A 22,223-nucleotide genomic window follows, 5' to 3' on the forward strand; every position below is an offset into this window, starting at 1 on the left:
GCATTTTTAAAAAGTGGAGTTTCAGGGACTTCCCTGGTGGTCGAGTGGTTAAGTTTCCATGCTTCCATTGTAGGAGGCTTGGGTTCAATCCCTGGTCGGGGAACTAGATCCCTCATGCTGCACAGTGTGGGCCAAAAAAACAAAGGTGGAGTTGCATTACTTTTCATGGTGGATTTCAGCAACTTTTAAAGCTCATCCATTTCCCCCCTGAATTTGGGGCGGGATTAAATCAGACGGCAGACAAATGGGTCTCTTGGTGTGTTAGCACTCTGATTCCTCCCAAGAAAAGATGGCTTGCGTTTTGGAGAGTGGCTTTGAAATAGGCATATATTAACAACTTACTTAAGACCTCTGGAAGCCCAGGATCTCTCTGTGAGTGAAAAACTTAGTAAGCAGGCCATGTTGTGTCCCTGAACACACCAGCCTCCCATCCCCTCTCCCCACTTCTCCTAATTCTTTGCCCGTAGGCTGACTGCGAGGTTAATACTAGACAGATATTCTGTGACTGTTTCTGCCCCTGTGCCAACAACTCCCAGCCATTTGGAGGGGTGGTAGGGGCAAGGACTTTATGAAGCAGAAGACCGTTTCAGTCTTTTAAGTTTTTTTTCAAAACGCTAGTGTATAAAAACGTCCTTGAAAAATACTGACTCATATAAACTTGCAGAACTGCTGGAGGTTTTCCCCCCCAAAATTCTAGTGTTCTTTACCCATTAGCTATTGCAGACTTTGACTGTTCATTTTTTTTTTTTTTTTTTTTTTTTTTTTATTAGTTGGAGGCTAATTACTTCACAACATTGCAGTGGGTTTTGTCATACATTGACATGAATCAGCCATGGAGTTACATGTATTCCCCATCCCAATCCCCCCTCCCACCTCCCTCTCCACCCGATTCCTCTGGGTCTTCCCAGTGCACCAGGCCCGAGCACTTGTCTCATGCATCCCACCTGGGCTGGTGATCTGTATGACTGTTCATTTTCAACAGCTGCACCGTAAACCACAAAGAGCAGGTCTAAGAAGCAGAGGCACCACTGTGGTCAACAGCCAAAGCCAAAACCCAAACCACAGAGTAACTGAGGATTAGAACGGGAACACCCCCTCTGGGCCCTGAGATGCAGCCCCGGGTGTCTGTCATCCTTCCAGCTGAGGAGCAGGTCATGACCGGCCACTGATGCCAGTCTGAATGTTCAAGGGGCGTGTCTTTTGTCCTCAGGTGGGTGTTGGAAGCCTTGGGTTTCAAGGCTCCATTATCCCATCTGCCCTTTATTTGGGCACACTAGAAAGCCACTGGTCTGGGGCAACAGTTGAATGTATTATGTGAAAGAAACAATTTGGGGATTGTACCCTGAGATACACTGAGAAGAACTAAAGAGTCTCTTGATGAAAGTGAAAGAGGAGAGTGGAAAAGCTGGCTTAAAACTCAACATTCAGAGAACTAAGATCGTAGCATCCGGTCCCATCACTTCATGGCAAATAGATGGGGAAAGAATGGAAACAGTGACAGACTTTATTTTCTTGGACTCCAAAATCACTGCAGATGGTGACTGCAGCCATGAAATTAAAAGACACTTGCTCCTTGGAAGAAAAGCTATGACCAACCTAGACAGCATGTTAAAAAGCAGAGACGTTATTTTGCCAACAAAGGTCTGTCTAGTCAAAGCTGTGGTCTTCCCAGTAGTCATGCATGGATGTGAGAGTTGGACTATAAAGAAAGCTGAGCGCCGAAGAATTTATGCTTTTGAACTGTGGTGTTGGAGAAGACTCTTGAGAATCCCTTGGACTGCAAGGAGATCCAACAAGTCCATCCTAAAGGAAATCAGTCCTGAATATTCACTGGAAGGACTGATACTGAAGCTGAAACTCCAATACTTTGGCCACCTGATGTGAAGAGCTGACTCATTTGAAAAGACCCTGATGCTGGGAAAGATTGAAGGCAGGAGGAGAAGGGGACGACAGAGGATGAGATGGTTGGATGGCATCACTGACTCGATGGACATGAGTTTGAGTAAACTCTGGGAGTTGGTGATGGACAGGGAGGCCTGGTGTGCTGCAGTCCATGGGGTCACAAAGAGTCGGACAGGACTGAGCAACTGAACTGAACTGAACTGAGATACACAGCTATCCATATTGCCCGCCCCTTCCAGGTGGCGATGACTAAATGGGTCTCTGGACCAGCAAAAGGTATAAGGAGGACATGTAAAGGGGCTTCTCTGGTGGTCCACTTGCTGAGAATCTGCCTGGCAATGCAGGGATGTGGGTTCAGTCCCTGGCTGGGGAACTATGATCCCACATGCCTTGGAGAAACTAGAGAGATTCTGCGTGCCACAATTAAGACCTGAAGCAATCAAATGTTTTTAGAAAGAGAGAGAGAGGACCAGTAAAGAGGAGCAACAGCCCCAAAAGGACCTTGAGAGAGGAGCTCCTGGGGCGGGGGGAGTCCCCGAGCTGTGTGACTCTGACTGGTGGGCGTGCAGGCCTGGGGACACCGATCCCATGCTTCCCAGCATCCTTCCTCCAGACCAGCCAGGACAACTGGTCTTCCATTCAGCAGGCAGTTCTTAGGGACCTACTGTGTGCTGGACCCTCTGCAGGACAGCGGGAACATGAAAGCAGTCAGGCCTCATCCCCCTCCTGGCACCACATCTGGGGGAAGACTCAGAGATAAACCCTCGTGGTCACCACCCCAGTAGAGGGTCTCCCCTCGGGCCTGCGAGCCTCTCCAGCTGTTACGTTCCTGCAACATCCCCAGCTGCCAGGACCGGGCTGGCACCTTTGAGCACGACATAGATCTGCTGGCTGGATAAACACGCTGTCAAGTGCAGTGAGAGCCCAAGGAAGCGAGTGCCCTCAGCGTGTTTGCACAGGAGAGGCTTGAAGTGGACCGTCTAGGATGAGGCACATCCAGAGCTCAGGACGGCCCGAGCAGAGAAGAGATGCTGGGAGCCTGAACAGCGAGGCCTGTTCCGGGTCCCAAGGAGGCCACAGCCCCGGACTCGGGTAAGATTGTGCAGCAGGAAGAGAAGGACCAGCCCGCACAGACGACCTTGGTGCATCACCAGAGGCCGGGGTGGGGGGGTCTCCATCGCCCGATGTGCACTTAGGAAGCAGGCTCTGAAGGCTGGGAGGGCAGCAGACCAGGGGTGGCGGGGGACTCACGGTTCATCAAACAGTCCAGCAGGACCCCTTGCTCACCGCTCTTCACGCGTCATCTCTGTTGTTTATGGGTCCTTCATTGCCTCTGGTGCGGTATTTTGCATATATTAAATAGGGAATCATTTATAAAGGTAAATCATTCAGCTTCCCAGGTGACTCTAGTGAAGAACCCGCCTGCCAATGCAGCAGACGTGAGAAATGCAGGTGCCATCCCTGGGTCGGGAAAATCCCCCTGGAGAAAGGAATGGCAACCCACTCCAGTGTTCTTGCCTGGAGAATCCCATGGACAGAGGAGCCTGGAGGGCTACAGTCCATGGGGTCGCAGAGTCAGACATGACTGCAGAGACAGCACACTCGCTATTAAAACTAGGCTTTTTTTAGGAGTCATTCTAGTGTGAATAAGTTTGTCATCCCTGCTTCTTAAAACATTTTTCTTGGCAAAGCAGTTTTTAAACTTTTCTGGTTAAAGTAACACAAGTGTTATTGATTGGGTTATTGTTACTTTTAAACCTCTGTGGACCCAGAGGGATGGGATGGGGAGGGAGGTGGGAGGGGGTGTTCAGGATGGGGAACACATGTACACCCATGGAGGATTCAAGTCAATGTATGGCAAAACCAATACAATATTGTAAAGTAAAATAAATAAACAAATAAATTTTTTAAAAAAAGACCTCTATCTGACTCTCTGGTTTTCCTAGTTTTTCTAGTTTTCCATGTTTGCAAGAGCTAAAGAGATACAGTAGATTTCACAGCTGACATAAGGCTAGTGAGGCAAAGTCATAATTAATTTAGACCTCAGTGGCATTCCGTTGGCACTGGAAGAGCTCTGACCTTATCTTCGATTATGTTCAAAGCCAGTTATTTTTACCCTGATGCTCCAGGAAGTACACTTTGTTTTCTCATCACAGAATCAGTTGGGATGCCACCCTCTTCCCAGTATCCACGCTTTGGGAGCTGGTGCTTCTCTGGTGCCTGCTGAACTCATTGTCATTTCATGGGGCAGACACCTGGGGTGCCAGGCAGGTGGGGGATATGCCAAGAGAGGGTGTCCTGCCTGGCAAGATCACCCAGAGTTCTTGGTTTATAATAACAGTCCCTCTGTTTCATTATTCCAAGTAGAATGACTGTCCTCAATGAAGAGGTAAAGCAGAAGGGCTGTTCCTCACTCTCTCCCTGTCCCTGCTTCGTGCCATTTACCCATTCACTGTAAGAATTAAAAAAAAATAATTTTTTTTAAGAATTGTCTAAGATTCGAAGAGATCAAGGAGATCAAGCCAGTCAATCCTAAAGGACTGACTATTCATTGGAAGGATTGATGCTGAAGCTGCAATAATTTGGCCGCCTGATTTGAAGCACTGACTCATTGGAAAAGACCCTGATGCTGGGAAAGATTGAAGGCAGGAGGAGAAGGGGACGACAGAGGATGAGATGGTTGGATGGCATCACTGACTCGATAGACATGAGTTTGAGTAATCTCTGGGAGTTGGTGATGGACAGGGAGGCCTGGCATGCTGTGGTCCATGGGGTCGCAAAGAGTCGGACACGACTGAGAGACTGAACTGAACTGAAGATGGAAAGAGCATAATAAGGTCTTGAAGAGTTAGGAGAGGGGGATAAAAAAAAAGACTGCGGTAAATGGGGCACCTCCTGAAACCATGACTTGTGAATGCTGTGAGTGAGAGCAGCCTGGAGGCCCCGAGGGTGCCGCTCTGCAGAGACCATTGGCTGTTCCAGGTCACCAGGTTCTCTGTGTGAAAACGCTTGGGGGACTGACTGTGCTGTGTGAAGCGGCCCCCTCCTGCCCACAAAGTTTTTCTAGGTTTCTGTGCTCTGTAAGTGCAGCCTTCTACCACGTACATGAGTGTGCTGCTGCTGCTGCTGCTAAGTCGCTTCAGCTGTGTCCGACTCTGTGTGACCCCATAGACGGCAGCCCACCAGGCTCCCCCGTCCCTGGGATTCTCCAGGCAGTGCGGTGCCCTTTCCTTCTCCGTACATGAGTGTACAGGGGTACGAAACAAAGAGGCACGTGAGGTTAAGAGGCGCATGTGACGTGTGGGTGGGCAGTGTTTATAGGCATCCGGGGACTAGGTTCTCAAACTTGAGGGTGTGTGACACCCTCCCCCCTGGCGGGGAGGGAGCACGGTGACCTCAGTAGCTATGGGTGGGACTGAGAGACAGTTCACTTCTCTGACAAGCTCTCAGACAGTGGGGATACTGCGTGGACCGCAGTGACCAGGCCCTGCAATGGTGGTTCTCAGCTTTGGCTGCAAATTTCCATACACGAGGAGCTCTTGAAACTTCTGATGGCAGGTTGCACCCCTCCAAGGACATGAGAATATATATATATATCTGAGGGCGGGTCGGTAGCATCAGTTGTTTTGAAAGCTCTCCATGCAATTCCTGCCCAAGTTGAGTTTGTGGGGTGGGGGTTGGGGGAAAGCTGAGTGGATCATGGGACTCCTTCCTATCACTTTGGAAATTTACCAAAAGTATGTTGCAGCTGTCACTGTCTGACAGTGTCTGAGTTAAATGAACAGCTACCTTTAGTGTTTCCATCTCTGTTTTCAAAGAGCACTGTGACGTTTCCCAAGATTCCCTCCACCCACCAGGCTCTGCTCCACCTGTTTATCAGCCGCAGAGTCTCAGCTGAAGCCCTCACGGATGTTCTCACTCTTCTCCATTGACCCGTGGCCTCCTGTTTCCACTGCTAGCTGCCCTCAATTCTTTATGGCTGTGAGGGGTCTAGATGAGAAGACTGTTTTATCTTCCTGCGGAGCAGGGGTTCTCAGCCCTACAGCACATTACAGTCACCAGGGGCACTTCTGATTTATTGGATCTGGGGCAGGTCCCTGTGCTAGGGGAGTTTGAGAAGCTCCCTGGGTGATTCTCATGTGAACTCGGGGAGGAGAGCCAGGTTATAAGATTAAAATAAACTTCAAAAAAATAGTATTTTCTTCAACATTTTGAAAACTGGTTTTAAAAAAATTAAAGATGTTGGTCAAACAATAAACTATAGAAATTAATTTTTTTTAATGTATGCTTAATGATTTAGTTGGGACTTCCCAGGTGGCGCTCAGTAGTAAAGAACTTGCCTGCCAATGCAGGAGATGCATGAGATGTGAGTTCAATCCCTGAGTCGGGAAGGTCCCCAGGAGGAGGGCATGGCAACCCACTCCAGCATTCTTGCCTGGAGAATCCCACGGACAGAGGAGCCTGGCGGGCTATGGTCCATGGGGTCGCAAAGAGTTCGAGACTTAGGGACTGAAAGTGTGTTAGTCACTCAGTCGTGTCTGACTCCTTGTGACCCCATGGACTGTAGCCCACCAGGCACCTCTGTCTATGGGATCCTCCAGGCAAGAATACAGGAGTGGGTTGCCATTTCCTTCTCCAGGGAAGGGACTGAACACCGTTAATTAGGACAACGCTAACTGGGGAAGGATTTTCATGCACAAGTAACAGTATGGCCCCGAGAGGCAGTCACAGGGGCGGCCCTCTAGCGCATGGTCATTCTGGGCCCCGCCGTTTGTGTCTCCAAGGTGACCTGGGATGGAGCGCGGGAAGGGTGGATGTGGCTCAGGGGAGGCGCCCATTGGCTGGGCAGGGCCACGTGTGTGGCACCCCATTGGCCAGAGCTCAGTCACATGGTCTCTCCCACGTGCCTGGACTCCTAATTTCAGTCCCAAGCTCCGAAGCCGCGGAAAGGCCAGCGCTCTGCGTCCTACCGCATTTGTGTGTCCGGCGTCAGGTGCCTGTGGGCCTTGCACTTGGAAATGAGACTCCAGGCCGCCTGGGGGCAGGATCCTGCAGAGTTCACGTGCTGTGTTAAGCGCCTGTGCTCTTTTTTTTCTTTTCTCCACAGATATCGCAAACGGCACCAGTTCAGGGGGGTACCGCCCACCTCCCAGAACCAAAGAAGTCATCATCAATGGCCAGACTGTGAAACTTAAATATTGTTTCACCTGCAAGATTTTCCGGCCCCCTCGTGCCTCTCACTGTAGCCTTTGCGATAACTGCGTAGGTGAGTCAAAGCCAAAATTGCCTCTGTTCCACCTTTAAGGCTTGTGCTAAAATGTCTGCAGCTGATGGAGTAGCCTGATTTCCTTTGACCAGACCTTGTTCTTAAACAGAGCCAGCATGCGTGTCTCTTTAATCCTTCAAAACTAAGCAACTGGGTAATAGTTATTTCAGTCCTGTTGCCCCTGATCTGATCTAAGGTCTGCCGCTGATCCCCTTCACCAAGCCTAGCCTTGCTGGATCTCTTTTTTTCCCTTTTTACATCCTGCAACACATCCCTAGGACAGCACAGTGCCCCGGGTCTTCTCCTTCCAGGAATACTCACCAGAGTGGGGGTTCTTGTTCCTTGGAGGTTCCAGATCAGCAGACACTTGAAATAAAACCATGATACCTGTAGACCCTCCATTGCCGGAGGAGCTGGCCATGTGTGTAGCTGGATTCTCCCAGCTCTTCAGAAGGCATTCTGCTTGGGGAGCTGGAGGCCATGGAAGCCCAAGGAGAGGAAAAGGGGCAAAGGCCCAGAGGCTGCTGGGCCCACATTTAGGTTGTTACTCTTCCCAGAGACCACCAAGATCTGCCCTTGCTGTCAGCTTGCTTCCTCCAGGACAGGCTAGGAAACAGGCAGAGGAATCACAGTGGAGCACAGAGGGCCTCAGCTGTAAGGCTTAGCCTTGATGTTGGGTTGCCAGCAGCGCAGCACAGGATTTCTGCCTCTATATGGGTCCCAGCCCCTGGGAATTACTTAGCAAGCTCATCCCATCACACCGAGAGATATTACCTACACTTGCAGACCATTACTCTGCCCCAGGATGGAACGTCTCAGAGATGAAGTTGGCAAGAAGATGGTGGAAGCCCCAAGTGACAGGAAGGGTAATAAGGGACCACAACTTTGCCACATGGGGGAAGACCCACATGTCTTCAGTCCCATAGTCTGCCTCTAACAGAAATAACCAGGGATTTTCCTGGGAAAACAGGCATGGAAATCCTGTTAACCTCACACCTGAAAAGACAGAACATCTCAGAACAAACCTTGTTCCCCTTAGTAACACATAAGCGATTGCTAACATTTTCCAAGCCTATTAGAGTTTGTGGTCTTGATTCTTCTTCAGAAAAAAAAAAAAAATTATATAATGTGTTTCCTGCTGTGCAAAGCTGTTTTGTTTATTGGTCTGAAATTTACTTTATCCTAACTTTAATGATAATCTACAATTTGGTAGAAATCTGTGTTTTCCCTCTCAGACCTTTTCTTGGTTTTATTAACTTGGAAAAATTACTGTTAGCCTTTGCCTCCCCAGCAAAACATCATGGAATTTTGTTGTCTTTCTCGTGTATAAGAACCAGTTAAGAGCCTGAAATCTGGCACCCAATGACCTGGGTACAAATACTAGCTTCGTGATTTAGACGAGCTACCCCAACTCTGTATTCCTTGGTTTTCTTATCTCTGCAATGACGTCAGTAGCAGTGCCTACCTCATGGGACAATTGAGAGAGCAAATGAGTTAAAGTGTACAAAGTACTCAGCCTAGTGCCTGGCTTTTGCCAAATTCTCTGTGGTTGTTAGCTGTTACTCTGTTATTACTACTGCTCTCTTGACACTTCTGATTGGCTTTCTCTGGCCATTATCTTGGTCTGCTGTAGCCCTCTGCAGGTATGATGACCAAACCTGTCCCTGGTCCTCTATGTGAGGACACATACCAGGGTTTCTACAAGGTCACAAGATGCCTTTGTGTGATTTCTGATACCCTTCCAGGTGACTCCAACCCCAGTGACCATCCCATGCCCATCTTGAGGACACTCAAGCCAAAGCAGCCCACTAGCTTAAATATCTTCAGGGAAACAATCCATAGGGATTCACGGGATCCTTTCTTGGGTTGTGATTTTGGGATTACATGATGGAATATTATATGATGGGATAATATGTAACTTATACTCTTTCACCTAAAAATCTTCTATTATTTTGCATATCTTCTCCTGGAAGTCTAATGACTTGTTCCCATTGACATTTACAGGGAGGGAGTAGTTACCTACAGACCTGAAGAGTTTATGGGGCATCTCTCTCTCTTTTTTTTTTTTTTTATTATTTATAAACGTGTTTACCCATTGCTAGATAACTGACTGTTTCTATTTGTTTGTTTGTATTCCATCTGTAGGATAGATTCCTGATCATGATAAAATGTTCCTTTCTGTCTCATGGTGTTTTAAAATTCTCTTCGATTATATCGTAAAACACTTTCTGAAAGTTCATCAAATTCTCTTGTTTGTTCCCTCCACCATTGGTTTAAGAACCCTTAAAAAACCCTGATGTATTAGATGTAAAATCCTCTTACCAGAATTATTCATCTAGTTAATGGTATACTTCTGTGGTGGTTTTAATTGCTAAGTCATATCCAACTCTTGCGACCCCAGGGACAGTAGCCTGCCAGGCTCCTCTGTCCATGGGATTTTCCAGGCAAGAATACTGGAGTGGGTTGCCATTTCCTTCTCCAGGGGATCTTCCCATCCAGGAATTGAGCCTGGGTCTCCTGCATTGCAGGCAGATTCTTTACCAGCTGAGCCAGTAGAAACCCCCAGTGAGACAGTAAGAGCCACCAGTCTGTAGTGTCCAGGAGCCCTTCTGATAGGTTCTGAGCAACCTTTCTGGTAACTCCACGTCACCATGGTAACCCAGAACTCCACAAGCAAGCCTGACGACGTCCTGGAATGGCAGGATGCAGAGCCACAAGGGGAAAGGAGAGGAAGGGGGAAGGTTTGGGGTGGGCTCAGAGGAGGGAACTAGACGAGGAGCACATTGCCAGTGGGTGCCTGTAAGCTTCACTTGACGGTCCTTGGGCTGGAAGTGGGCAAACTGTAATCAGGGCCCCGCTCTGTGGAGGACAGGTGAGAGGAACAGCACACAGCTGATGGAAAGTGAATGTACTTGCTGCACTCGGGGAACAACCACACAGTGACTCAGACCTACATCATTTTGGCTTTCGAGTTCATTACACTGCATTTGGGCCTTTGGTGTGACCCATTAGCTGACCAACAAATTGGACCTCGTCCATTTGGGAAAATAGAGTGGAAAGCATTTGTCTCCAATGGAGACGTACAATTGCAGAGTTTGCCACCACTTTATTTTTAGACGGCAAGTTTTTAATTGAAAGAATTCAACTTTTTGCAGCCGGGGAAAAAAGTACAATGATGTGCTGAAAGCCAGCGTTCGAACATGTGGCTTCCCTTCCATGGTAATAAATGGGCTCAGGTTGGTCCTTCCTAGGCATGCAAATCAATGTCACTTTGCACTAGGAGAGGAGAGAAGAAAATGCAGCTTCCCGAAGCATGTTTTTCTTTGTTAAGTAAGTTTGGGATGAGAGCAAAGTCGTAGGGGCTCTGTAGTTTTAGTCGAGGGCTGAAGGAAAAGCTTTTTGGGGAGCACACTCTGTTGCTAACAGAACAGGTTAGCAGAGCTGGGGGCTTGGGACACGGCTCTAAGGACAGATGCCCAGGACTGGGTCCTGGTCCTGCCCTTGGATAATATTGGAACCTGGGCAGGTTACCCTCAACTGTTTCCACATCTGTAAGATGGGATGATCCCAGTACTGCCTTGTAGGTTTCTTCTAAGGATGAAGCGAGACAGTGCCCAGCACGCATGGACCTGGTGCACACCGAGGTCTCACAAAGGGCCTGCCAGCCAAGTGTTGTTACCGTGCGTAGTGGGAGCAGGCTGCCGCAGTGCTCGCAGGTTAACTGTAGAATGAGACTGTCATCACAAGCCATGGGAGCCCCCTTGTTTTCCTGTAATCTGGGAGGCTTTCCATGATCTGCAGCTGCAGAAATGAATACATTCTCTCTCCCTCTCTCTGACTTTGTCTCTTTTCATCTCTGTTTCTCTCCTGTTGTCTCTTTGTGTTGCCATCAAATTGCTTCTGCACATTTGAAACAGAGTGTTTGGGGTTGTTTGTTCATCCAGGCAATTTTTGATGTTATTAAACATTTTTAGACAACTGTCAGCTGGGGCTGAGGGGGCATCTCTCTTCGCTCAGACCCCTAGGAGCCCTCAGGTCATTTAAAGGAGAGTAACAGAAGGAGCTGGAAAGCAGAAGCTGCCCTGGGGAGGTCTTCTCAGGCTCACTCTGTACGTTCCAGTCACAAGTAAGCCCCCTCCGCCTCCCCCACCCTTGAGCAGGGTGGACCCTTTCAGAGAAGTCTGTCCTTTGGTGGACTCTGGGCCAGTGTTGGAATAGCCAGCAGCTTCCCCTGGAATTTAGTATTTTTTTTTTTAACACAACCTAAACCTGTAATAAAAAAGGACTTACTTGAAAGTAATTTATTCACACACTGTGAACTAAATTAGGTTTGCCAAACACCAAGAAGGAGCATTGCAAACCTTTGCAAGCCTGCTCTACGAGAGCCTGTCTGATTTTGACCACCTCAGCAAGAAAACAGCAGAACCTGGGTCCCCAACCTTCTGCCTCATCCAGGCAGAGGGGAGCCTGTCTTTCTCCGAGACGCCACATCTGGAGGTGCCGTGAGGCCGGAGGAGGTGATGCGTGAAGCCCTCGCATTGTGTCAGCCCTGCAGGCCTCTTCCCTCGCACAGCAGATGCCCTGGTCCCTTTTTTCTCCCATCCCCTTCTGTCCTTTCTGGTGTGGATGGCACAGTGAGCCTCCAGACACCCTCTGCTTGGACTCAGTGCCCAGTAATTTTTGTTTTGGAAGAGTTTAATTGTTCTTTTTTTTTTTTGAAGGTGTTTTTTTGGTGTGGACCATTTTTAAAGTCTTTATTGAGTTTGTTGACAGTATTTCTTCTGTTTTTTTGTTTTGACCTTTTGACCAAGAGGCAGATCGGATCCCATCTTCCAGACCAGATATGGAACCCACACCCCCCGCATTGGAAGGCAGTCTTAACCAGTGGACCACCAGGGAAGCCCCTTAATGGGCGTCTTTAAATGCTTGCTCTTTCTCCCGTGGGCTCTTTACTGTGCTCTCCCTTCCCCACAGTGTCCCCTCCTGTCCATCCAGATGCTTCCTCTGTGGTACGGGTCTCTGAGCCAGAGCTGCAGATGTCTTGTCCGCTGAGCCCAGTCACTGTACTGGGCTGTGTTCACAGCGGTACTCAGTGTTAAGAGGGCTGGTATATTTGTGATCTAGAACCATACCTACCTCTGCTGTAGGGCAGCACTCTGGAATTTCTTTTTAACTATCTGGGTATGCTGAGAGGGTATTCATTTTCCATAGGAAAGCATATCATTTGAAGAGAATGCAGCAAGCTAGCATTTCTATCTTCCTAGGGACCAAAAGAACCCAGGGACTAATGGTCCCCCTCCTGGCTTCCAGTATCCTCGCTTTTTACTGACGTGTAATGAGCTCCTGTGTGTCAGGCACTGTACTAGTAACTAGATGCTTCAAAATAAAATACAGTCCCCAAAAATCACTATTAAGAACAGACCAAAGAGAATTCAACACAGAAGGTATTGTATTTATCATATCACTTGGATCAAAAAGAGTAATTTTACATGCATAAAGAGTTTATTTAAAAATTCAGGCATCAGCATATATACATCAAATAATATTGCATCAAAATACCTAAAGTAAAAATTGTTAGAAAATGCAAGGAAAGTTTGGTATAAATGTCATGCTAGTGAGAAACAATACCTCTGGTTTTGTTGGCTCAGGTGAGCAAAATAAAAGTAATAAAAGGTATCAATATACAGTTAATAAATCCATGTTGAACTGTTTTGACAAAGTATGCTGATGTTTTTTAACTGATTGTGAAACATTAGCAAAATTAATCATAGTAGCTGCACAAAAATTCCTAACCTCCTGCAAGCCATTAGGTACTTCAGAGTGTGTCCTCTAATGACACAACAATAGAACTAGTAATAGAAATCAACCACAAAAATATAAATACACAAACCTAACCAATTGTAATGGTTTTTTCAGGAGTGATTTTTATTTATTTACCTGACTGCATTGAGTCTTAGTTGTGACAAGTGGGATCTTTTATTGTAGCGTGCAGGTTCTGTAGTTTCGGCACATGGGCTCGGTTGCCCCCACGGCATGTGGGATCTTAGTTCCCCAACCAGGAATTGAACCCACATTCCCTGAATTGCAAGGCAGGTTCTGAACCACTGGACTGCCAGGGAAGTCCCGAATTGCAGTGTCTTTTTAAGAACCTTTTCATCAGCTCGTGGGTGACAGAGATTCCAAAATGGCAATGGTGGAATAGCTGGAAAGCGACAGTAAGAACAACGCAAAATAGAACTCCAGGAGAAGGAATGATTTGGAAAGCTATCAGGTAGCTTGTCGAAATGAAGTTGGAGGCTGCAAAACCAGGCGCCCAGGAGGAGCCAGGGGAGGCTGGGTGGCTGAGCGCAGCGAGTCACACCTGCGATAGAATGTCCCAGGAGGCGCAGGCCCGACAAGCAGGATGTCTGCGGAGCCACCACCCGGTTCTGACTCTGCTGCTGCCACCGGCTTGGAGCCAAGACACTGTCTGCAGGGAGCGTGGGCTCTGGAGGCAGAGGTTGGGGTGGGAGGGAGCACCTGGACCTGGTTCATTTCCACACTCGGGTGATCACCTGTTTCATTTCCACACTCGGGTGACCAATGAGGGGAGGAGGGAGCTGCTCCACCCCCATGGGGGTGGAGGGTGGGGCCCACCTCCCGTCTATTCTGGGATCCTCTACAAACAGGAAGTTTACTTGGATGCTGGATGGCCAATGAAATGAAAAGTTTAGAAAAGTCTAGAACAAAACAAAACAAAACTGGATTTAGAAGCCAGTAAAGGAACATAGCGGCCGTCTCAAGAAGACAGAAGAAAAGAATAGCAAAACAAACTTTAGAAAAACAGGAAGGAAACCATTAATGACCTAGAGAACAGAAAAATAAAAACAGTACCAGATCTAATTCTTTGGCAAATAAACAGCCAAAAGATAGACTTCTGGTATGACTGAAAGAGGGAAAGCAATGAAGTGGAAATAACAGATTCAAATGAGACATTCTCTCCACAAACTTAGGTATAAATTAAACACAGTTTGAGGCAGGAGACAAGGTAAAACATATCCAGTTTGGTTACCAATACCATTTTGGAAAACGTTGTTTAGTCACTCAGTCATGTTTCTTTGCAATCCCATGAACTGCAGCACACCAGGCTCCCCTGTCCTTCACCATCTCCCGGAGTTTGCTCAGACTCGTGTCCTTTGAGTTGATGATGCCATCCAACCATCTCACCTTCTCCTCCTGCCTGATTATTGGAAACTGCATAATCTTTACAGTTCATGTGGAGGCTGCCCCTAAGCTTTTTGTAGTGGCACATGGATTCTGTTCTGTTCCTGAGGGTTTCCTTTCCCTTTGTGTTAACCTTTATTTCAGTTTCTTTTTTCCTAGGGTCTGGAGTTTTATCCTTTTTGGTTTAAGCAACAGGTCCTGTAACTAAAAAATATCAAGCAACCTAATTAGTGCTTTCTTTAAAAAAGTCGGGGATAATTGTTTTACAATGTTGTGTTGATTTCTGCTGGACAACAGTGCGAATCAGTCATAATTTTGTATATATATCCTCTCCTTTGAGCCTCGCTCCCTCCTCCCGTCCCATCCCTCTTTGTCATTCACAGAGTGTGAGGCTGGGCTCCCTGTGTTATATAGCAGCTTCCCACTAGCTGTCTATTTTACACATGATAGTGTTTATATGTTAATGCTACTTTCTCAATTTGGCCTACCCTCTTCTTCCCCCACTGTGCCCACAAGTCCGTTCTCTACGGCTGGGTCTCTGTTCCCGCCCTGAAAATAGGTTCATCAGTACCATTTTTCTAGATTCCATATATATGCATTAATATATGATATTTATTTTTGTCTTTCTGACTTACTTCACTCTGTATGACAGGCTCTAAGGTCATCCACCTTAATTAGTACTTTTGGATTCAAGTCATTAATCATGTTTTCACCCTCTCCCATCCACTGACCTCTCTGGAGAGCTTCGTTTGCCACTAATTGTGTCTCCAACTCTTAACTTGAAATGAATAAATATAGATGTGAGATCTTTTAGCCGAAAACAAACTAGGAGGTTTTTCTTTTCACGGATAATCTATTGCAGTGCACCAAGGGTTTAATGAAACTTGCAAAATGACAGATAACTTCAAGGCATATTACCGTCATTGTCATGTAACTCACACTGTGCAAGATTGTAGAGAAACCGGAATTCATTTCATGGCCATGGGGAAGACTGCCGTTTGTTCATAAAAGGTCTTATTCATTGGTAGACGGAAACGCAGAGCCAGATGTAGCCAGTTCTCAACAATGTAAATGAAACTTTTGGGTGTGTATTTTTGGCATTAACTTATTCCCGGTTCTCTTATGAGCAACTCAAGTCCTTCTCAGAAAGTGAGGAGCTTTGATTAAGTCACTTATTATCAATGATTCATTGTTATTAGCTCAAGTGACAGATGGCAGAATTCCAAGTAACCTTCCTACCTCATTTGACCGTAAGATGACATTCTTTCCTGGAAGACTTTTCATCTCCTCTTATGTCAGATTAAGACTATTCCTGGTTGTCAGTACATTTCCTGTCTCTTCCTACCAGTTCACATTTCCTGTATTTCCCTATTGGTTCCCATCTCCTGGGAGCCAGTAGCTCCTCTGTTAGCTCCTCCATATCCTCTTCCTGGCCATCCCCCCACTTCTTCTCTTGGCTCCCCTCATCCTCCATGGAGTCTTCCTACTGTAGCTGGAGACACTCTTTCATTGCATCCAGACAAGCTGGTCCCTTCTCTGGCCATCTCTTTCTCGACATGCTGTATTCTGCCAGCAAGAATTTCTTCCAAAAAAATTAAAATTGAGAAAGCAAGGAATTATGTTTGAGGCAATAACCAAAATAAAATTCTACAAAGTCTCTTAGCATTCCGAAGAAGTTCCTTCATAACATGTTTGTTAAGGATGTAAGGAAAAAAAAAAGGATGTAGAAATATGTAAGTAGATGTAAATTCCTCAAGACGGAGTACCCAGGCCTGGGGAGTAGAAGGAGGTGGGGGTTGTACACGTGGTCAAGGTTGAGAGCCATGGGAATAGACTCGCGCTGACTCTCCCTGGGTTCCACCACTGAGGTTAGGCCACTTGGGTGTTCTGGGAATTGCTCATCTCTTGCAAGTTCAGCGGCCAACTTGCAACCTTGAAAAATCAGTATTAGTAAAATGGCTACCTTCTTTTGAGGCCTGTTGGAAGCCATGCTTTGTAAGTATAATTTTACAGATGAAAATTCATCAGTGTTAGCATTTCTTCTCTAACTCACCTTAGGGCCATAGTCCCCTGGGTGTCAGGTGGACACTGACATGCTCTGACAACATGGGTAGAAGTTCACCAAGCTCAGTGGCCAGAGCAGGGCCCAGGGGTGGATGTTGAGAGTCAAGCGGCTGAATCAGGCCACATCTGCAGAAGGCTTTGTAAAGCAAGCGTTTGCAACTAACCCAAAAGGATTTCTTCATTGGCTGCTATGTGTAAGTAGAATGCAAAGAAGTGTAAGGTGGGCTTCCTGCCCTTGACGCATTTTCTGCCGACTCACAACAAGTGAACTAACACCATAAAGAAATATTTGAAGGAATTCCCTGGTGGCCTCGTGGTTAGGATTCCAGGCTTTCACTCTCGTGGCCCGGGTTCAATCCCAGCTCAGGAACTGAGATCCCACACAGTGTGGCCAAAAAATCAAAAAGAAAAAAAATTGACCAGGTTGTAACACTCAGGATATTTGGGAGGGTGAAATGGGAGGAAAGGCTGGAAGAATTCAGGGACAGCCACCCTGAAGCCTTTTTATACCTGTGGAGCAAGAGGGTCTATACTGAGCTCCTATGTGCCAGGCTTGGGCAGGACCCTGAGACAGTCTGATCTCACACATCAGTGTAAAGCGGATTATAGAGATGTCTTAGTTGACTCTTGGCCAGTGATGCAGTATTAACAAACACCCTCCAGAATCCCAATGGCTTTGAACCAGCAGCGTTTCTTTTCCTCATGTGTGTAGGTCAGTTCTGGGCTTAGCTCCGCACATCGCTCACGTTCATCTTCTCAGATTTGATTCTGGGACCTTGGCGGAAGGGACTGCAGCAGCCAGGCATGTTCTTCTCGTGGAGAATCACTGGACTACATGATGGGGGAGTAAATAAGTAGTATCTCTTACAGCTTCTGCTTCCAGTACATCTGCCAAGACTCCATTAGCCTAACAAGGCACATGACCATGACCGAGACCATGACCATGACCAAGACCATCAATGGGACAGGGAAGGATGCCCCCCTCAGGAAAGGGAGCAATGCATATTTGCTGAAATAACCCAGTCTGTCGTGTGCAGGGAGACTTGAAGGCCAAAGATCAATTACCTTCTAAGCAACAGTTGTGTGTCTTAATTCATCTCTTTAAAGCAGATGGTGCCTTATAGCAGATACGCAATAGTCAGTTGTTTACTTGAGTTGCCTAGACTTGAAACTGGCCTCCAGCAATAGATTTGGGAGTTAGGGAGGTTGAGGATGAAGCATACTTTACCAGCCCTGAAGTTTCTTCTTCCAAGATATTTGTGGAAGCAGCTGATCCAGCTACTCTCTGTTGGGTGTTAAACAATAAATGTTTCACTAAATTCCACCCACTGTTTGTGGGAGTTGGGCAGGACTGAACTGTTAAAGGCTGGAGAATGAACAGTGAAAAATAACCTGTGTGCCTTAGTTTTGAAAGCTTAATACATGTTTGGACATTGTTTTTAAAAAGCAATAAAAATAATTTGGTTTGTTGGAACAGATGAAGTTTTATTTTTTAAAGGTTGAAAATATTTTAAATAAAGGACTAATGAAATTGGAATAAAGGAAGAAGAATCACTTACTTAAGAACCTAGTACCTTGTTGTTCAGTTGGTAAGTCATGTCCAACTCTTTGCGACCCCATGGACTACAACATGCCAGGCTCCTCTGTCCTCCACTATCTCCCAGAGTTTGCTCAAGTTCATGTCCATTTAGTCGGTGATGCTATCTAACCATCTCATCCTCTGCCCCCACCTTCTCCTTTTGCCTTCAATCTTTCCCAGCACCAGGGTCTTTTCCAATGAGTCGGCTCTTTGTATCAGGTGGCCAAAGTACTGGAGCTTCAGCTTCAGCACCAGTCCTTCCAATGAATATTCAGGGTTGGTTTTCTTTAGGATTGACTGGTTGCATCTCCTTGCAGTCCAAGGGACTCTCAAGAGTCTTCTCCAGCACCATAATTCAAAAGCATCATTCTTCAGTGCTCAGCCTTCTTTATGGTCCAACTCTTACATCCATACATGACCACTGGAAAAACCATAGCTTTGACTATATGAACCTTTGTCAGCAAAGTGGTATCTCTGCTTTTTAATATGCTGTCTAGATTTGTAATAGCTTTTCTTCCAAGGAGTAAGTGTCTTTTAATTTCATGGCTGCAGTCACCATCTGCAGTGATTTTAGAGCCCAAGAAAATAAAATTTATCACTGCTTCCACTTTTCCCCTTCTATTTGCCATGAAGTGATGGCAAAGTGATGGGACTGGGTGCTATGATCTTGGTTTTTAAATGTTGAGTTTTAATCTAGCTTTTTTTCACTCTCCTCTTTCACCCTCATCAAGAGGCTGTTTAGTTTCTCTTCACTTTCTGGCATTAGAGTGTTACCAATCTAGTACCTTTGAAAATGTAATTATCTATTTTGATTAAAGAAGTGGAAAGGACACATAGAAACAATTATACTAAAATGACTTGCACTTTATGATGCCATCATGTACACATGTAGGGCTTTTGACTTTTGGGGGAAGTTCTGTATACTACATTATCTCATTCACTGCTCACAACCAGCCTAGGCCTCCGTCAAGTTAGAAAGTATCACCCCCATTTTGGACAGAACTCAAATTCAGAGAGGGAAGGAACTGTCCACGATCACACAGCAAGATTCTAGCAGCTGGAACCAGAGGAAGCCTCCTGACCCTTGTGTGAAAGTTCATAAACCACAGACGTAGAGCAGAGAGAAACCCAGCTGGGCCTGAAAGTCCACAGCAGGTGGACAAGTAAGACCTAAGCAGATGAGAAAAGGTAATCACTTCTGCCCCAGCCCGGGAGCAACGCTGATCATCCAACAGTTTATGTCGACTGTGAGTGAGGCTCTGGATCCAGGGCTGGGGCCGCTTGCAGGGCGATATCAGCGAGATGAATCACGCATGGTCACCAGCCTTTCAACCTTATAGAAGCTGCAGGGGAACAAGGGAAGGCAAGCGTCTGGCACAACCTTGTTGGGCCTGAGCAAAATCATAAGTAAGCTCTGTGTGCCAGTTGTTTCCTGGGATTATCGGGTTATCAGGACAAGAGACGTGCAGAAGTACTTTAGATTTGTTTAAAACTTCTCAGATGTATATGAAGATTATACTCTCTTCCCACAGTTTTACCACCTGAGTATCCTAGTTTTTATGTGACAGAGTCTCTCTTTGCCTCCAGTCGGGCCTTCTCCTCCCCAGGGTTCCTGTGAGTCCTTTAGGATCCTGGGGGAGAGTTTAATAGATCATCAGATAAAGCAAAGCTGATGGGAACACCCCAACTTGAGCGGAAGCAGTGAGCCCCAAACCTGAGGAGAGTGCACTGATCTGCCCCGGGGCCTGGACAGAACAAGTTCCCCAAAAGACCCTGAATGGGGTGATGAGATACCCGGAGGACAGGCAGCTGGACTGTGGCCTTATGCAGAAGGGCAGCCACTTGCTGGACTCATCTCCTTCCAAGGATGAACCTGAGCAGTGGCTGAGACCCTTGATTCTCCAGGTACTTAGAGCAGAGATCCCGGGCCTGGGCACTATGGATGGGACTCTGGGGGTCCACAAGCTTGGATGGAGAAACACTGACATCTTCCATCTCACTGAGCTCTAAAGGAGATCCACCATTTCCTCCTGTTATGAACACAGGCATAACCAACCACATTAGTCATGTTAGTCACCACTAGAAGCCACAGACATTTTCATATGACACTGCAGACACTGAAGATAGACCATTCACATTTGCTCCCACTTTGAAACCACAGTCGTTGATAAACTGTAGCTCTTGTTATTTGACATTGGAATAAACAAGCATGTATTCTACCATGTCACAACTTTGAAACTATTTTGAAAATGGTATTTATTACTGGTTTCTTTTGTTACCCACTGTATTCCATCAACATTCTGAGAAGGGCCCATGTCTTCATGAGATGCTGACACGGTTCATGGTGCACAAACTGAGTTAAGAACCTGGGTTAAATCTTGTTTAGATTCTGCAGTTGCTAGAAAACAGACTCCTTCAGGGAGCAGGTAGTATCTCCCCACCCAGAGGATTGCTGTTGAATTTTCTCAAGTAATAGGCAGTAACATTTATTTCAAGAATGCCATTTTTTTCCAAATATTTATTTATTCATTTGGCTGCACCGGGTCTTAGATGAGGCATGCGGAATCTTTAGTTGCCACACATGGGATCTATCTCCCTGACCCAGGATCAAACCCAGGATCCCTGTGTTGGCAGCACGGAGTCCCAGCCCCTGGACCACCAGGGAAGTCCAGTGAATGCCATTCTGGAAGTCCCAAGAGCACCATTTAAAAAAGCTGCTTTTTTTTTTTTAAAAAAAAGAAAAGCTATACTGGGCTTGTTCTTCCTTCCTGTCTTTCTTCCTCTTTCGCTCTCAACCCAAACCCAGGTGGGCAGCACACACACTTGCACACGCACACGGAGCTTCCTGCATGGGCGGGCAGGCCTGGGCCACCCACCGGGGTTCCTGCCAGCCCTGGTGTCCCACCTGCTCCAGAGCCTTGGTTGTTTTGGGGGGACATCTATGTCACCCTTTCGTTACAAAGTGGAGAACAGAAAGGTCGGGCAGGACAGGGGCTGTGCCGCTGACCCCAGCGGGACCCTTCCTTCCCATCTCTGTGCTCTCGGGCCAATAGACCCCTTCTTAAAAGTCATTGAGAATTTACTCCTTCCATTGTTCTTGCCTCAAGCCTTTTATGCCACTGAGAAATACTGGGAAGATAAGAACCTTTGGTATAGTTCAAGAAATTTAAATTTTCCCACAAAAGATAATATAATATCGTTTTAAAACGTGAAGCCAAGATTGTTTCTAAGTCCCACTAGGGTTTTGTCATGGTTTGGGTCTCATGCCTTTTCATTGGAAGGTAGCAAAAATAAGGTAAGTGTTACAGAGTTGACTCCTGGCTCTTAACACATTCAGTTCCCAACAACATCCCAGTAGCAGGGCGTGCCCTTGTGCCATTCATCCTGTGATAGAAGTAACCAGTTTTGTAACCAAGCTGTTTGTGCCTAAAAAAACCATTGGCTATTGCTAACTGATTTATGGGTTTGTTTTTCAGTCCGATGAATTGAACCAAAAAAATGCATTTTTCCCTCTTTAATCATGCTGAATATTTGCTGGAGGACAGGAAATCACCAGCATGTGTGCCTGGAATTACTATAATGCTGTGCTTGGGGAAGCAGGGAACTTCTAGGCTAATGGTCCTTCAGGGTTGTACACATGGCCATGCCAACACTTGCTTCACTCCCCTGTTTAAGGGACATCTTTTGACTGTTGCTGGCATGCCAGGCTTTTGTCTGGGCAGGCTCTGGGGAGATGACGGTGACAGTGATCAGCCCAGTCCTGCCTGCAGAGCTTCTCTACCGGGGAAGCCGGACAGATTCACAAACACCAGTGGTACACGGTCATACCTCTACACCTGTGGGAGCATCAGAGGTTCCTCCCATCTAATGGACACGTCAGAGGAGGACGACCTGTGCAGAGGCCCAGAGCAGCAGGAGGCAGGCAGACTAGAGGGACTAGAGAAAGTGGAGACTGCAGGCGGAGAGGCAGGACGTCAGCACTTGCCTTCCAAGATTGAGGAGTTTCAATCTTATCCCAAGGGCAAGGGACAATGGAGTGGGTGTATCAACCACGTGTTTCAGAAAGTGCCCTCTATCTGCATTGCAGAGAGTGAACTGGTTGGTGATAACTCGAGGCCAAGGACAGGTGGGAGGGCTGCTGCTCCCCTATCACGAGGGTCATAGCCATGGATGGATTCCAGAAATACTGGAAAAAGCCACGGGACTCAG

At 46.8% G+C, this 22,223-nt stretch overlaps 1 protein-coding gene across 5 annotated transcripts in view; it reads left to right on the forward strand.

Annotated features, from left to right (window-relative positions):
• Window positions 1-22,223, forward strand: part of ZDHHC14 (zinc finger DHHC-type palmitoyltransferase 14) — a 277,992-nt gene that overhangs the window by 193,722 nt on the left and 62,047 nt on the right. For all 5 annotated transcript variants that reach the window (XM_043456944.1, XM_043456946.1, XM_043456947.1 and 2 more), the window contains exon 3: window positions 7,010-7,168. In XM_043456944.1, coding sequence (XP_043312879.1) covers window positions 7,010-7,168 — 159 coding nt within the window. The remainder of the gene's footprint in view (window positions 1-7,009; window positions 7,169-22,223) is intronic.

The sequence above is a fragment of the Cervus canadensis genome, chromosome 33 (assembly GCF_019320065.1).
Source record: "Cervus canadensis isolate Bull #8, Minnesota chromosome 33, ASM1932006v1, whole genome shotgun sequence".
Classification (NCBI taxonomy): Eukaryota; Metazoa; Chordata; class Mammalia; order Artiodactyla; family Cervidae; genus Cervus; species Cervus canadensis.